Below are 16,424 nucleotides of genomic sequence, written 5' to 3'. Positions count from 1 at the left end.
TAGGCAATAAATGCAAAATCTTAATCATTAAAGCTGTGTCGGCATAAAGTTAAGCCTCAAAGCAGCCGATTTAACTTCAGTGGGCTTTCAGGAGCCACTTCAGGGTAAATGTGACTCAATATGATCTTAAAGAGACGCATATTGGAATACATCAGGGGTACATGTGAGGTGCTGTCCTGAAGTTTTCTGTAAAAGATGTTCAGTGTGAGACTACAGTTCAAACAGAACAACCTGGGGACACAAAAGCCATTGTGTGATGGCTTAGCCTCTAGGGACAGCTGGCAGTGCTTCAGAGCTTTGAGGCAACCGTCAGACATGTTGAAAGAAACCTCCTGTTCTCTTTATAAGCTAATAAACACTACTGAAAGAAGGCTTCTGGAAAAAAGTGCATATCTTGCACATATCAAATTAGTAGGGGTGCAACGATACACAAAATTCACGGTTCGGTTCGGTTCGATACTTTGGTGTCACGGTTCGATATTTTTTCGATACAAAAAAAATGTTCATGCCTTTTTAATTTGTCATTTATTAAAATTATAAATATATATTTTAACTCAAAAGTACAGTTTTTAAATTTAACCCTAACCCTTGTGCGTGTTTTTTATTTTGACAGCGAATGCGCACCTGCGGACCACTTATGTGCAGCCCTGGTTATTTAGCTTGTCATATTGCAGCCACAGAAATTATTTTGTCCATGAAACCATAAAGCTGCACTTTCTTTTTGCCTTATAGTCTGATTTGTCATAACTTCTCCGTTTTGTGGTAAGCTTTTCTTTGGCTGTCACTTCTTCACCCTGACCTGTCTTATTTGGCTCAGCAGAACTAAAATATATATCTGTCTGTGAAGGTTCTCAGTCATCCAGGTCATCGTAGTCAAATATAAATCCTGCTGCTTTTACACACGGACTCACATAAGCTCAGCGATTCTCTGCACGATCAACCTCTCACATGTTTAAGCTGCGGGAGATTTCACTTGTCATGTTTGCATAGTAAGCTAACGATTAATAAGACGATGTCAGAGGAATTGGTGCACAAATTATCATCACTCACAGATCAGTGCTGTCGCTCTCTATACACAGTTCGCACGATTGCAAAGTGAAAGCAAAAAAACAAGCGCAAATTCAAACGCAATTTCAATATGTCACATATTGACAGTGGCTCACCGATGCCAATGACATAATTACCCAGCTACATTTCTGAAAGAATGCAAAAGCATTGACATATATTTTTCCTTCTTACAATAGCCCGACGGGCAGGGCAGAGATAGATTTTGGTAGCCCGACTGAAAAAATCGCTAGCTCCGGGACGTCGGGCTAGCGATATTGCAAGCCCTGTATCTGATTGAGGAATCACTCAACTTTGGAAAAGAGAGTTTATTACAGAGAAATGTCTCTTTCCAAAATAAAAGCTATACTATCCGCTTCTTCTGGGCTATATTCTCAGCAGCATAAGGAGAATCATGTGCTAACAGCTGTCTAAATGACTCGGCTAAAGTTAGTAGCATGCTTGTTGTTTTTGTCTTTGCACTAGGATGATGTCAGCGTAAATGTGCAGTCATATTCGTTGTGTTCCCACTAGTGCTTTCAGGTTAATCTCGTTGAAATGACCTTAACACCACAACATGGCAAATCTCCGTTAACGAGCTACCGCCGATCGCCCCGTGCATGGGGCTAGACGGCCAACACGTTAACGAGCTAACTGCGCTAACACACTAGTTCCCACCCATGTAATTGAGCATTGCGTGGCACATCCAACATACTGTTTTACTTTAGTCCATGACTCGCTTACCTTCAGGGTCATACGTCACATGAAAACCAAAATAATTCCAAACGCCAGATCTGAATGAGGGTGGGGGAGGTGCCCTGCGCTCTTCCTTCTGACGATGCTGTCTGTGTGGAGCGCTCAGTGGATCTGCGCTCGACAGTGCAGCCTAGGCGGAGTAGTCGAACGCAGATTCACTGAGCGCTCAACACAGACAGCATCGTCAGAAGGAAAGTTGATAAAATAAATTACAAATGTTGTATTGTTCGATAGATATGCGTACCGAACCGAAAGCACTGTATCGAACGGTTCAATATCGATACGAATATCGTTGCACCCCTACAAATTAGGATAGGTTATTTGTGCATTGACGGCTCGCAAAAAGGGAATGATTCAGTTGTGTGCAATGATGTAGTAGTAGTCTAGTACATTCTTCTTGTTACGTATGTTGTCCTGAAACACCCATATAACATTATTTGACCTTACATAATGGTATATGAGTAGTTTACTGACTGGGTTACATACCGTACTGACGTATCAACCATCAAAAGCTCCTTACTCTGCATTCTTTATCAATGAATAAGCAGCAGAGCTGTGGCACAAATCATTAGTAAAAGAGCTGAAACACTGTGTGTCTGCAGATAGTCCCACAGAACGCACCAAGCACCATCCACTGAACAACAGCAGATAATTGACTCAGAAATTAATACTGATATGGCTGCTGTGAACATGGCTGACATTTACAAAAAAAAAAAAAAAGGGAGGGGGGGGGTTCAATTAAAATACTTTTCCTACTGAGGAGAATCTATTCCCTTGAATCTTGACCTAGACTCACTAACAACAGCCTTAACTGGGAGGGAAGTCCAAGCAAAGTAACGTTTCAATTCACTGAACTTCTATTAACTGCAGCAGTTTGACGCTGAATGCAAATCCTTTTTCATTTGAGCTAAATGTCAACAACAGAAATAAGTGCACTGCAGGTCTGCTCCTCACTAACGGTGAAAATTAACAAGCAGTGTTTTTTCCCCTGGAGCAGAATAAAGATTACTTATGTGATGCTGTAATAAGGAATCTCTTCTGGTCAGTCTTACAGGCCCTCCTGATGGTGCCGAGGAGAAATCCCTCTTATCAAACCTTCCTGATCACACTAATGAAACCTAGCGAGGCTTATAGACAGGAGTGTTACTTCAAGTAAAGTCATTACGCTGCCTCTGACTTCAATTCTCAGTCATCCCAAAGAGCCAATTATTCTAGGGTTTGACAGATCACTGAGATTATAATCTACTGTTTGGCTTTATATTCTGCTTGCTAGGTTGTTCCTATTTTGAGCATAACCAGCCTGAGGTACTAATTCTAATGGCAATTGCTTCACCATCCCTGGAAGCACAAAACACAGTGAAAATTTTATCCACAACCTAAATTGATGTTAGAGCTGCACTAAACACTTGAGGGCTAGAAAGCAAAGTGAGGATTTATGGAAACAACAACGCCTGTTTTACGAGGATTTACTCTAACATACACAGAGAGCAGGTGAAGGACCATGATCTTAAAACTAAAACATTTTGTTTATGCTGATATTTTTCAAATGAGTATTTTTAGGTTGTTAGTTTATTTTGTGTTAATTTGTTTTTGTTTTCTTTGCAGTAATATAAGGCTGACGATTTCTGGTAAAAATCATAAAGAACCCACACTTCCTGCTGTACTAAGTAGGAATACTATTGCAACAACAGGGTAAAACTAACCTGTCTCACAACGGATTAACCCCGCTCACGTTCCTTGTTAGAGGGTTAACAATCCAATAGTTGGTGAACATTTGAGCTTTGGAAGTGAGGCAAGGAGCCTCAGTGCAAAGTGGAAACTAACAGGATGATTTAAGATTCAAATCAGCTGCCCACCACTTAATATTTAAAGTAAAAAGAGGATTCTGGAACCACAGGCCAATCACTATATAATATGAACAGGAAGCTGCTCTATCGGTGCGTGATTATGGCTAAAAGGATGATCATAACCACTTTAATAAATACCGAGTTAACAATTATTTCTGAGGATTCTTCTGAAAAATATAAATAAAATATTTGACCAAAACTTTTTGAAAAATAAAATACACACGATATTGCTTTTATTTTTACACTCTTCTTCATTCCTGTATATTTTAGCATTTTTTGCAGATAAATGCATCCCCTAAAAGTCCTTTTATTACATTAATTGTACCTGCATGACGGATATGAATAAAACTCAAAGCAAAGTACTCGGCAGCTGTGGGATCCCTCTCTATTTCCTCTCCAGTGTATGCACACAGCACAAGAATAGACACCACTGTTAGGGGATAACACATGTTTATCCAATAAATTGACAAGTTTCCATAAGTCTTTATTACTTTTACTGTTTATTGGACACTTGTAATGCAATGCCAGATGGGATGCACCTTCATTGGTGATTCCAGTGTCTTTGTGAGCCAGACGGATTTGCAGACTTGCTGCACAGCCTCACTTTGTAGATGTTAGAGCTAACGTTTGATAATTCCCATGACCAACCACTGCTTGATGATCATGATACTCCAGTTAGTGGTGCGTTTTCATGTGGTTGAATAGGTTAACTGTCTTCCTCTGTGGTGTAAACAAAACTCTAGAGCACTTTCTGCATATGATATGTTCTCTGTTAACATCACTTTGACTTCTGCTGTGTATGTGTGTGACTGTCTGTTATCTGTAGTATGTAACTGCACTCTATCATGCTCACAGCTGTTCGCAGTGCAGGGAACATCTGTGATTGACACATGCAGGCACATCGTCGGGCAGCGATTTATCTTGTCAGTGATTTTCAATATTGGAAGGTGACAGACTGCTCAGATGGTTCAGCGAACAAACCAGCAGGCTGTTCAGGTCAGAGTGTGTGACATATTTTAAAAAAATACAAACTTGGAGCCACAGCACGGAGCTTGCTGCCCAAAATCTACACACAGACAGACTTCTATAGGTTTTTACTCATGACTCTCTGACTGACACGTCTCCTTTTTATACGTAATTTCTGCTTTAACTTTGATAACCCTGAACTTTGCAAATAAGTAATAAGAGAATATTGGAGTACCATGGGCATATCCCGCATGCATGATTGTCACAGGAGCAGCACACTGTCAGCTGCTGTGTAATGTTAAAAACCTCCAAGAGTTTAAAACACACTTAATGCACCTATCTGACTTCTGTTGTATAAAGGTCTGTTAAATTTTGTTGTGTTACTAAAATGATGACTACGATCACTGGGATTAAGGCTCAACTCTGCCAGCCCTGTGCTGCTAGAAGGGAGCCCGCTCAGGGTTACACATGTTTCTGTTATACAGTGCACTTCATTTTCACACTAAACCACATATGTTTAACTTTACGGTGATGCTACAAAATCCCACACACACTAAACATCACACTTTTCAGTGAAAAAGAGGAACGCTTTCCTTCAAGAACGCATTACATGAACAAGCGTAACATTACAGAGGCGCAGCGTAATGCAGGTTTAATTTGTAAGGCGGAATAACAGCAGCCTGTGAGTTGCCTCGCTATGGTGGGATTGACCTCTGGAACCTTCTTTAGCCTCACATAGCCACGCCCGTAGGGTGCAATGCCAGGTTACACCTCAAACCAGATGACAGCGTTAATCTGGCCACAACGAACTTCCCCTCCATCTGCCGAGACAATCGAGCAACAACAGAAAAGGCACAAAGGACGCTCTCCTCAGACAAAAACCCTGCTGCTTTCACACGGACCACACAGCAGCTTTACAGGGCTGTCACCACAATTTTAAAATTAATGTATTACCGACACCAAAAACATCCAGTTTAATTTTGCTTTACTATGATAGTCAAACCGGACTATAATCTTCAAGCATCTTAGTGCAAAACTCATCTCCTGCCATCAGACAGGCCATTTCCTACCTCCACTACCAAGTCAAGAGAAAAAAAGGTATCATTTCTTAACAAACGAGCGGTTTTAAAGATAAAAAAAAATCAATCTTTTAATAAAAGCAAAGATTTTAAAATGCTGAAGAAGTTAAAAAGGTTTTTTTTTATGTTCAAATGGTTAAAAGAAGATACAAACAATAACATTTCAAAATCCTTTCAGTGTTTGTGTTGAATTGCAGAAACTGCCCGGAAATTAATTCCAGTAGCTTAAGGCAGCTTTCTCAAGCTATGAACAGTAGCATTAATGGCTTGCTTTGTCTCAGACCTCAACATAAACGGCCCTTTTCAAATCAAATGTCACAGCACACAATGCATAATAGCTTTGTGTTGTGCATGTGTTCACACTCGGAGCAAAAGTCTTATTTAAAGAGAAAATATACCTCATTGGTGTGTGTTGTTTACCCAGGGTGCACCTGGTCTGAATCATCACGACCTTCGCCTACGCCTGGGGTGTAAATGACACACTCCTCCAAGATACATCATTAATGGCCAACGATCTGCAGGGAGACCAACGGCTAGAACAAACGCAATGCACCTCATTTGGATATTTTTTACTCTGCAGAACTGTGATTCAGAAGCTGTGACGCATCTGAGGTGAGACCAAAGAGCAAAGTGACGATATAATTGGCAAAGGGGTGAGACTGAAATGAGTCCTGCAAGTCTCATCTCCCCTGGTGGGTGAACCGGACTGGTCACCAGTGGAAACATCATTAGTCTCTTAAAAATGGAGCATGGACGGCAAGCCCACCTGTAAAACTTTACCACTAGATCTCTCTGTGCTTCTTTTTTGCCTCACTGTCTACACAACTACACAAACACACAATATTAACATCCCTTCCTTAATATTTTTTAGGACTCCCTTATGCTGCAAAGACAGCTCTGACCTCTCCGGGCACGGACACGAGTAATGACACAAAAGAAACAAAAGGTCTTGCTGTGTATGCGCTCTTATTACAAAGCAAAGGTTTACTGTTGCCGTAGAACCGGTATCTTAATGTGCTTTACATATTCTGTGTGAATTAGAGCTGTGCAATATGACAATATATAAAAGATGATGAAATGAAAACCTTTTCATCTCTGTCGTTCATGCTCTATCCTTTATTTCATGGTGTTGCAAAATACACTGTTTACTGCAATATGTTTTCCTCGTTTGGTGACGGTGCTCAATCTTATGCAGCAACACATGGATGCAGGCACACATGTGAATATCAACTCAGTGAGTACAGGTGAGACAAAACTAGGAAGCTCTGAATAACAGAAGGATCAGTAAAGACAAATCAAGGCGCTTGTTCCTAAATGAGGGGTTACCTCTGTAGTATGGATGGTTACATAAAGTCTAATGTGGACTATAAAACTGCACTGTACACGCCAGTCTCGAAAAGAGATGGGAGAAACACCCTTCAGCTATGTTACGAGTGCTGATGTTCCACACAGAAACGTGTTTAAAATCCCACAAACTACCAGCTAATGCGAACAGTCACACAGAGGACGAGCAAGTAAATAAATACCCAGTCAACACACATATGTGGGGCCCAAATAGGGAGTAGCAGGGCTAATATTTGGGGCTTACTTGGGAAACCCAACTGGGGTCCAGCTAATTTTGTCCTCAGTTTCCATGGTGGCCCCAAATGTGTTTCCCCAGATGGGTTTATGCTGGGTCCCGAATAAGCCCCAAATCAGGCCCAGTCAAAAAAAATATGTGGGGCCCAGATGGGTAGAAGCAGGTCTGATGGTTGGGGCCCACTTGGGTTACCCACCTGGGACCCAGCTAATTTTGTCCTCAGTTTCCATGGTGGCCCCAAATGTGTTTGCCCAGATGGATTAATGATGGGACCCAGATGGGCCCCAAATCAGGCCCAGTCAACAAATGAGTCTGGGGCCCAGATGGGTAGAAGCAGGTCTGATGGTTGGGGCCCACTTGGGTTACCCACCTGGCACCCAGCTACTTTTAATAATAATGATGCATTTTATTTGAGGGCACCTTTCAGAAACTCAAGGTCACCTTACAAAGAACAAAATTAATAAAAGGAACAATAGTCATAAAATATATAAAATAAGTTAAAATTGCAAAACAGAGCTTGACAAAATCAGCACTAAAGCGAATAAGCCAGTTTAAACAGATGTGTTTTGAGCTGTGTCTTAAATACGGAAAGGGAGTCAATATTTCTTATGGCTGGAGGAAGAGAGTTCCAGAGCCGGGGAGCAGAGCAACTGAAAGCTCTGTTCCCCATAGTAATAAGGCGTTTCCATGATGGCCTATAGTTATAACTATAGGGCTGTGCGATATGACCAAAATCTCATATCCCAGTATAAGACATTTATCGTCCCGACAACGATATATATCAAATTTTTTTTACATTTTCTGTAAATTCTGTGAATCTCAGGCAACTCGACTTGCACGAACTGTTTTCAGCTGGGCGTTGCGATGAAAAATATTGCCGTAAACAGTTTATTTTGCGACACAATGAAACAAACAATAGCGTAAAATTAAAAATATATATTTTGGGCGCTATATTTGAATATCTGATTTTTTGATCACCAAATATCGGTATTGGTATTGGAATTAAAAACCCCAATATCAGCCAAGCTCATGTCTTATATTACCCAGATGAGATTTTCGTCCTCTACACAGGCCTAGTTTGAGTCTTTTCACTTTCAAGGGATCTATACATAGATTTTTTTATTGCTTTGTTGCCTTAATTTGAAAAACAAAAAATGCTCATAAATATCTGTTAAAGTCAAAGATGGAAAACTGAGCTCCTGAATGTAGGTATTATTCCACTCTTCAATGTTGAAGTTACTGCCTTAAAGGTTCTAAAACGTAGCAGCACAATGCTGAGCGTTACTGGACTGTAAGAGTGTGCTGTGGATAGCAAATCACTAATGCAGTCAGTGTACCAAACATCAAAGCAAGTCATTCAGCAAGCAAAATGCTGATTAGTTTGTGAGCATAATGGTTAACGTTGTGTGCCATATTTTTCTTTCTGATGTGGGGGAAATGTGGGCTACTTATTTCATGTGCATCAGCTAAAATGTGCATGGCTAAAATGTGACATTAGTTTCATTACAGCAGCGCAAACACAACCAGCAAACTGTAAGAAACCACTGCAAGCATTATATAAACAACTATTTTTGCACCAGGATGAGGCTTTCTGGTCTGTTACCGGGTGCAAAAATCTGTTCCGCATCAGTGTTTTCAAAGTTCCACATCCATCATGGTTAACTCAAAGCAAATTCAGACTGCTTTGATGACCTGCCTCAAAGTCACATTAGCTCAGTGATCCAGCACGCAAAGCTCCAATCAACACCTGTCAACCTCCACTACTGCAACTGTCGACAGAGGGAACTTGGATGTTTTGATAGATCCATGTCGGTATGAAGTCCAACATGCAGCAGCTGTTGCGTGCAGCAACATAAAACACTGCTCACCACTGTCCTCTTTATTGTTTGGCAAGCGTGAGCCAATTAATTTGACCTAGTTTTACATGAGAGAATTCTTTAGGTAGCTTTGGCTCCTTCTGCCTCCAATCAGTGTCTCTCCCCACTGCAGGGGTCTTTCTGTGAGTTTGTGCTATACAGAGTGGACTCTGGTCAATTAGGCGTCCTCATCCAACGCCCACACTAAGGTATGTGTCAGCCTAACAAATGTAACTGTGCATGAAACTGGTGCCAATTTACCAGTTTGTGCCAGAAAAGATCAATTTGGTTCAATGAAGCGGCTCCGAAGATGCACGGCATCAGGATGTTTTCTGAGGAGCTGACGACGAGGCATGATTGCAAAAGCATTCAAATGTAATGTTTCCAGCAAAAAGCCTGGAAAAAAAAGAATTTCCTATTAAAAAAAGAAACTCACAACATTTAAAGACCCCTTCAAATGAAAACCAAGTTTTTAATTCTCCTAACATTTTAAATGCTAAACAACATTATGAATGAGGTAAGGAGTAAATGCCATTGCTCAGCATATCTCTTTGGAACACAGTGTATTTCTAAGAGTCTGTGATGGAAGAAGCACACTCGGAGGCAGGAATGATCTTTTGTGGTGCAGTGAGATTTTGCAGACACATGACTACTATCCACATGGCATTAACTTGTCTGCCATTTTGAAGTGAATAAGGCGCCTGTCGCACATGTCTGGACACTGATCTATGACCATCTGACCGTGTGAAAACTACCAGCTCTAAGGGTAAAATTAGTACTGCCAGACTGATTGCAAGTGGTTGCTGGAGTTCGATGGCAGTTGCAAGGAAAAATAATTGCTAAAAATCCAATCACACAGGCCTACAGGCTGGTCAGTGACCTGCTGGCAACCACCCGTCACTAGGGAAAAACATCTTTCCCAACCAGATGGCAAAAACCTTGTGATTTCTTTCGTTGCTAGCATATTGCTGCTGACATAGTTTGACTGCATGTCTACAAACACTGTCCAGTCCAGCCACTCTCACAGCTGTAGCGAAACTGTGGAAAGTGCAACACAAACTGAAGACTGTTCATCTTCAAAGTAAAAGCCTTTTGAAATACGTTGTATCCATTGCTTTCCATTGATAGGGTTTCTAAGCAGAAAGACAAAATCAAATTTACTCACGATGTTTAAAAGAGATTTGAAAACTACTGCAAACAGTGCTAATCTCCCCTCTGTTTTTGGCACACTCCAAAATCCCCCCCCCCCCCCTTATAAAACAATTTGGAATCCCCCGTTTCCTGTTTGATAGTGTGGGCCTTCAACATGGTGGCCATGGGCTGTGAACGACAAACCTTCCTTACAAACATTTCAGCAGTACTGGCAATAAAAATGATTCTACTTGAATAATATGATTTTGATCTGCAGCATGACCAAAATCATTGTGACCATGTGGTATGAACTTTTAATCTTTTGAAACGGTTTCTTTGATGACTGCAACTCACAGTTGTTGTGTTTAGAGTGACTGCTATCATATCATGTCTACCAACAGTCTGACTGAATGGGGTCAAGCTGGCAATTTCAGGCAATCTGTTTATAATAATACAGCAACTAACTGTAAAAAATCGGGGGGGGAATCACATATTTGCTGCTGTTTACACAGAAATTCACAGTAACTACTTACCATTCTGAATCTAAATGGAACCTTCACAATAGTGATGTTGCTAAAGGACATAGACACTCAGCAACCGTGCCTTTATTTGGGAAAACCAAATGCAACCAGCTGAGTTGAGTGTCTTACTATAAAGAGTAGCGCTGCAGGCGAATTGTGCTATCGGCACAGACTCCAAAGAGTTGGCAGTCTGTCTGTGTTTATAACTTAGTCTGAGATCATTTGCACGCATTCGGCAATCTGTGTATCAAATTAGGCATCAACAATTGTGTAACTCTACTGGTATTGTGGTACTGACTACTAATGCCTGATGCAGTCCCATTCTTGCATATTGTTTATTTCCTGCTTCTACAGTGTGGTAAACTATGAGGGGATATTGGGCTTACGTTTTTCCTGCAATGATGAACCGACAACAACAATTTTATGTGTATGTGATGCTTTGGCTTTCTGAACTGCTTAAAAAGAACCAAACATGACTGCGTTTTGTTCATAAGATAATTGACATGTTAAATGAATAAGTTCAACAGTTCTTGAAGTCTTCACTTTCATATGAGTTTCCTGCTGGGAGTGACACAAACACCCTGATATCTACAAATGCTTTGACTTTGACATCAAGAAGACTGAGACACTTCTTTGCCATTCTGCGGTGGTCTCTGAGGGCTTCCAAATCTTTGCACTGACAGTTAATACTCATGCAGCAGCCTTGCCAGGAATGCTGTTTGTTCCAAGCTGGACCACAACTGACTAATTTCTTGTTTAGTTAATCATGCAATACATAATCAGAATTACGCTAAGCTCTGGGAGTTAGTCTCTGAAAAGGGATATAACTGGCTCGCAATCATCAGCTTACACCAACGACATAAACCAGATGTCAGTGAAGACAATCGGCTGAGGACATGACTTTCTTTTAATAGCAAAACCAAAGAGAAAGACATTCAAATTAGAAGGGAGCGATGGTGCCACGTCAAGTCACCTTGTCACGGTCCTCAGGCCAATCTGAAATATCTAATGGGCAAGAGTAGTGCATTTCTGCATGAATACACCGAATGGTACAACCAAGATGTGATTTACTGCTGCTAATGGGTACAAACGATTGTTCAGAATCTGCCTCAAATCATCAAAAATAAAATGGGTGCCCAAAGGAAGCATATTAACAGATTTATTTAAGCGTTTAGTGACCAATTAGCTACGGGTCTTCTCATGCAAGGCCAATAAAGCTGCTGCATTTCATCAATACAAACAGAGTCTTCTCTGCTCTTCTAAAGTCAGGACAGGCAGACGTTTTCCTGACAGGCAGGACGGGTTTGACAGGCTGCTTAGCTGCTGTCCAAGACGTAAAAAGGAATCCATCGATCAAATCCAAAAAGCTATTTGATCATCAGAACAAGAAGCGGTTGAAGTCTCTCATCAGCGAGGCACAAACTGAATTCATTCATTTCATCCCATTAAAAGCAGTTGCACAAATCAAAGCGCGGCAGACGTAATGTCACGCTACAGTAGCTCCAATGCAGAAGCCCACACAGATTTGAACTCAGGTGTCCTCTAACTGCTTGAGAACAACACTGATGTTTTTATTAAGCGATTACAGCATTGAATGTAAGTTAAGATTGATATAAAGTTCCAGTATTGTCTTTCCTGATGCTGCTTTTAAGTCAAAACCCCCAGTTTGAACCAAACAAATCCTGACATAAAGGAGACAAGCTGTAACAATCTCTGATTTCCACACTGGGAGAAAGCCAACATCTGGTAGGAAATGATGCAGCGGCACGGTTGACAGGAATAAGATCGGCCAAGTCAGAAAAACCTAAAGGGTGTTTTGGAGTAGAGCCTGGATGGTGTATTGGAGTGTGTATTCACAGAAGGAAATTAATAATATTTTAGCACATCAGTGTGTGTGTGTGTGAGTGTGAGTGTGAGTGTGTGTGTGTGTGTGTGTGTTTGTGCTTGTTTTGGCTCTAGGGTTTAGAGCTAAATGAAATGACTGCAGTCCAAACTGATAAAAGCTAAATATGATTTAAACTTGTCTGCATCAAATTGCTGTTCAAAAAGCATTAACATTTTTATTTGCAATGCTTCAGTCTGTCAGTCACTATCTATGATTTATTTAAACGTTTGCGCATTAACTGCATGCACACAAAGCAGTAACAGGGGCCAAACTGTGCAGGACATTAAACCTGTATGACCAGTATTCTTAGGTAAGCCTTCTTAATTTGACAGCTGGGATTTCTCTGACTAGAATTTTCAAAAATGACATCCGGCTCCTTCAGGTAGACTCAAGCTTTTATGTTATTTTTAACCTCACAGGGGACAATAACGATGGGGGGGAGAGAAAAAAGGCAGCAACGTTTGAGTTCCTTGAAATTCATTTCTGAGCATTCAACCATGCAACAACATTATGCCCTCTTAAAATGAGGAGTACTCTGCTGTGTGCTTAAAAGGGAACCTCTGGTATAAAAACACACACACTCACTCACACACACACACACGCACACACACACGCACACACACATAAGCAGTTGCAGCCACAGCGATATAAATTACATATTTAATGAAAAGTCCCTGCTTCTAAATTCAAAATTTAAGGTAGGAGGGGGAAAGAGGTTTCAGCTTTCCAAGACGCGTAATTAGGACTGAAGCAGGTTATTCGCTGTTTGTTACTGCCAATAAGTCTGAATCTGAGCAATGAATAAACGCCTTTAAATCCCACTCGGCTTCGAGGCAGAAGTGTATAGAGGTCGTGCATGTTCAGTTAAAAAAGTATTTTATTCAATGGAGTTTGACTCTTTGCTTAATTCATTGACAATTCAATATTAAAGCAAATTCTTCCATCAGTGATAAGTTGGTTATTTGCTCTCAGATGTTTATAAAAGTGAAGAAAAACATAGTTTTGTCGCCACTGACATGCTGTGAGGTTTAGGGAGCGTGAGTGGATTAATTACCCTACCTTGAATGATCCACAATAACATCAGCATGGCTTGGAGTCTTGTCTTTATCCCCATGGTGCCACATCCACCGGCTGCTCCCAGCAGCTTTTCTAAAGCTGGCACCAAAACACTCCTCGCACTTCCCTTTCCACAAGTGCTGCCCAGTTATCTTCAGGTAACAATTAATTGTCCGTTACACAAACATGCGAGGCGACGTCTGCAAACGAAGCACCCTCTCCTCTTCCCATCCCTATCATTAACAGCGGCTGACATCGCGGAGCGCACCGGCGTCTCCCCCGCTCCTGCGCTCCACGGATGTCAGGAGAGAAGAAAACATTCAAACTGTTCCACTTCCGTCTGTTTCTCTGCTGCTGTGCTGAGTCCGCTTTATGGAGGGATTACTTCTGCCGCACGTCTGTGCTGAAGTGTGTCGCTCCTTTTTGTCCTGATCCCACAGTAAACTGTAGGCGCTTTTTTCACCTGCTGGAACTGCTCGGTGCCGCCCCCTCTCAGCAACGGTTACGCACTGTTTCCAAACTTTAAGCAGCTCGTCTTAGGACGCACACCAATCAGTGCTGCACCTTACAGTTTTCTACGCCCAGAGACTCCACTCATACTCTCATACGTTAAATAATAACCGCTGTTGTAACTGGAAGTAATTCTCAGAAATTCTCCACTTGCCAAAAATGTTGTGTGTATTTACCTCTTTATTTTTATGGTGTTGTATTATTCTGTGGCTTATGGGTAAGCACAGGCCTTCTTTCAGCACCTCACTGATACCAGGTTGGACCCAGAACTGCCTTAATTCTTCACAGCACAGATTCAACGAGGAGACAGAGATTTTAGTCCATTTTGACATAGATGCTGCAGATTTTTCAGCTCCACATCTAGGATGTGAGTTTCCTGTTCCACCACTTCCCAGCGGTGCTCTGTTAGACTGAGATCTGGTGAGTGTGGAGGCCATTTGAGTACAGTGAACTCATTTTCATGTTCAAGAAAACAGTTTGAGATGATCCGGGCTAAATGACAATGGTGTGTTCCTGAAAGCATCTATCAGAGGATGGGTACACTGTAGTCATAAATGGTCAGCGGCAATACTCAGGTGTTTAAATGATGCTGAGCCTGTCCTCTGAATATTATAGCTAGAACTGAGACTCATCATATAAGGAAACATTTTTCCAGTCTTGTTGTTTAATTTTGCTGAGCCCAAGTGAACAGGCTTCCTGTTCTAAGATGGGTTGCTGTAGCCCATCTGCTTCAAGGTTTGGCATGTTGTGCATTCTGGCATGCTTTTGTCCATACCTTGGCTGTAACAAGTAGTTATTTGAATAACTGTTGCCTTCCTATCAATTTGAAGCAGTCTGGTCATTCTCTGATGCCAAACAAGATATTCTCACCAGTTATGTCATGTTCAAAGTTGCTTAAATCACATATTTACCTCCCATTCTGATGCTCGCTTTGAACTTCAGGTCCTCCTGAACATGCCTAACTCCACTGAGTTGCTGCCATGTATTTAGCTGATTAGATATTTGGATTAATGAGCCACTGAACACATGTACCTATCAAAAACGTCCGATTGGTGTCTGTGCAAACATACAATTCACCCCACTGAATATCAAGCCAGACTAAATTAACTACTAGCCTCAGAAATTCTTGGTGTGACGATGACTGACGAAACTGATCACACTCTCACCACTGAGGGATCTTATCTTGAGTGCAGTGACAGCTGAAAACCACCACATCAAGCCTCAAGTCATATTTTATGAACTATACAGCGTATTATTCTTTCATATCACCAAAAGCCACAATGACACTCAAGGAATATGTTGGACTGAAAAGAATCAAACCAGCCTAAAAAAATAAGGTCATATACACTATAATGTTTTCTTCCTTAACAGTCTGTTAAAAGATTTAAAAGCGGGTTTGCAAAAGCAACGAGAAATGTCAAACTTTAATGAAAGAGGGATTGTCTGCATTTGTTTCATCCAGTTTCCCCCGTAAATGGACCGAAAACTTTCTCTGCCCTGCACAGGATAAAAATGCAGAAAACCGACACGCTGTCGCAAAAGCAGAAACATTAGGAAACAAACTGCACAAGCCGCATGGCCTTCATGGCCCCCCGTCTGAGTGAAAGTCTGTATTTGACAGGTGTGGTCAGACGTGTGCTTTGCCACACTCGAAACTGCAGAAGCGTGGCCTCACACACACTGACACATGCTGGTAAATCTCTGCAGCGAGGTCAGAAGTCCAACAACTACAATGTTTCACAATGGTATGAAGGGGTAATTCATGAAATTACAACAAAATGCCTGCGTAAATCAGCGTTATCTCTGGTTAGGTTGCTACAAATTTATTTCCTATTTAGACATGTAGCAGATGTGAATTGACTTGGAGTTACTCTATATTAATCTGACAGCCGTTCACTGTGCCTGCAGGTGCATAGTGGGGGTTTAAAACTCTTTCAATAAAAACAGATTAATACAGCAGTGAGCGTGAACCTAAACAGTAAAGCTACATCAGAGAAGAAGAGTGAGTTCACTACGAGCAACATTTTTCCCGTTAGCCATAGACTGATTTGATATAAACATGTTGATTACAGCAGTTGCAAGTAAATCCTAACAAGTTCTGGTGGCACGCCTGGTCTTGTAACACTGAAAAAATAATAATGTCCTCACAGGAACTTTTACACAGATCCATTTAAATGTAATTCCCACTCATTCA

At 41.2% G+C, this 16,424-nt stretch overlaps 1 protein-coding gene across 2 annotated transcripts in view; it reads right to left on the bottom strand.

The window, feature by feature from the left end:
- The window catches only part of esamb (endothelial cell adhesion molecule b), a 62,265-nt gene extending 48,122 nt beyond the window's left edge, over positions 1–14,143 (bottom strand). For both annotated transcript variants that reach the window (XM_085243708.1, XM_085243709.1), the window contains exon 1: positions 13,724–14,143. In XM_085243708.1, coding sequence (XP_085099834.1) covers positions 13,724–13,778 — 55 coding nt within the window. In that variant the 5' untranslated portion in view covers positions 13,779–14,143. The remainder of the gene's footprint in view (positions 1–13,723) is intronic.
- Positions 14,144–16,424: the final 2,281 nt, after the last annotated feature.

This window comes from Mchenga conophoros, linkage group LG14, assembly GCF_057382185.1.
Source record: "Mchenga conophoros isolate Kocher_MC1m ecotype Shallow Benthic linkage group LG14, M_conophoros_male_GT1.1, whole genome shotgun sequence".
NCBI classification, from domain to species: domain Eukaryota; kingdom Metazoa; phylum Chordata; class Actinopteri; order Cichliformes; family Cichlidae; genus Mchenga; species Mchenga conophoros.
Note: the sequence above shows the minus strand (reverse complement) of the source record. Positions and strands in the feature narration are given on the sequence as shown.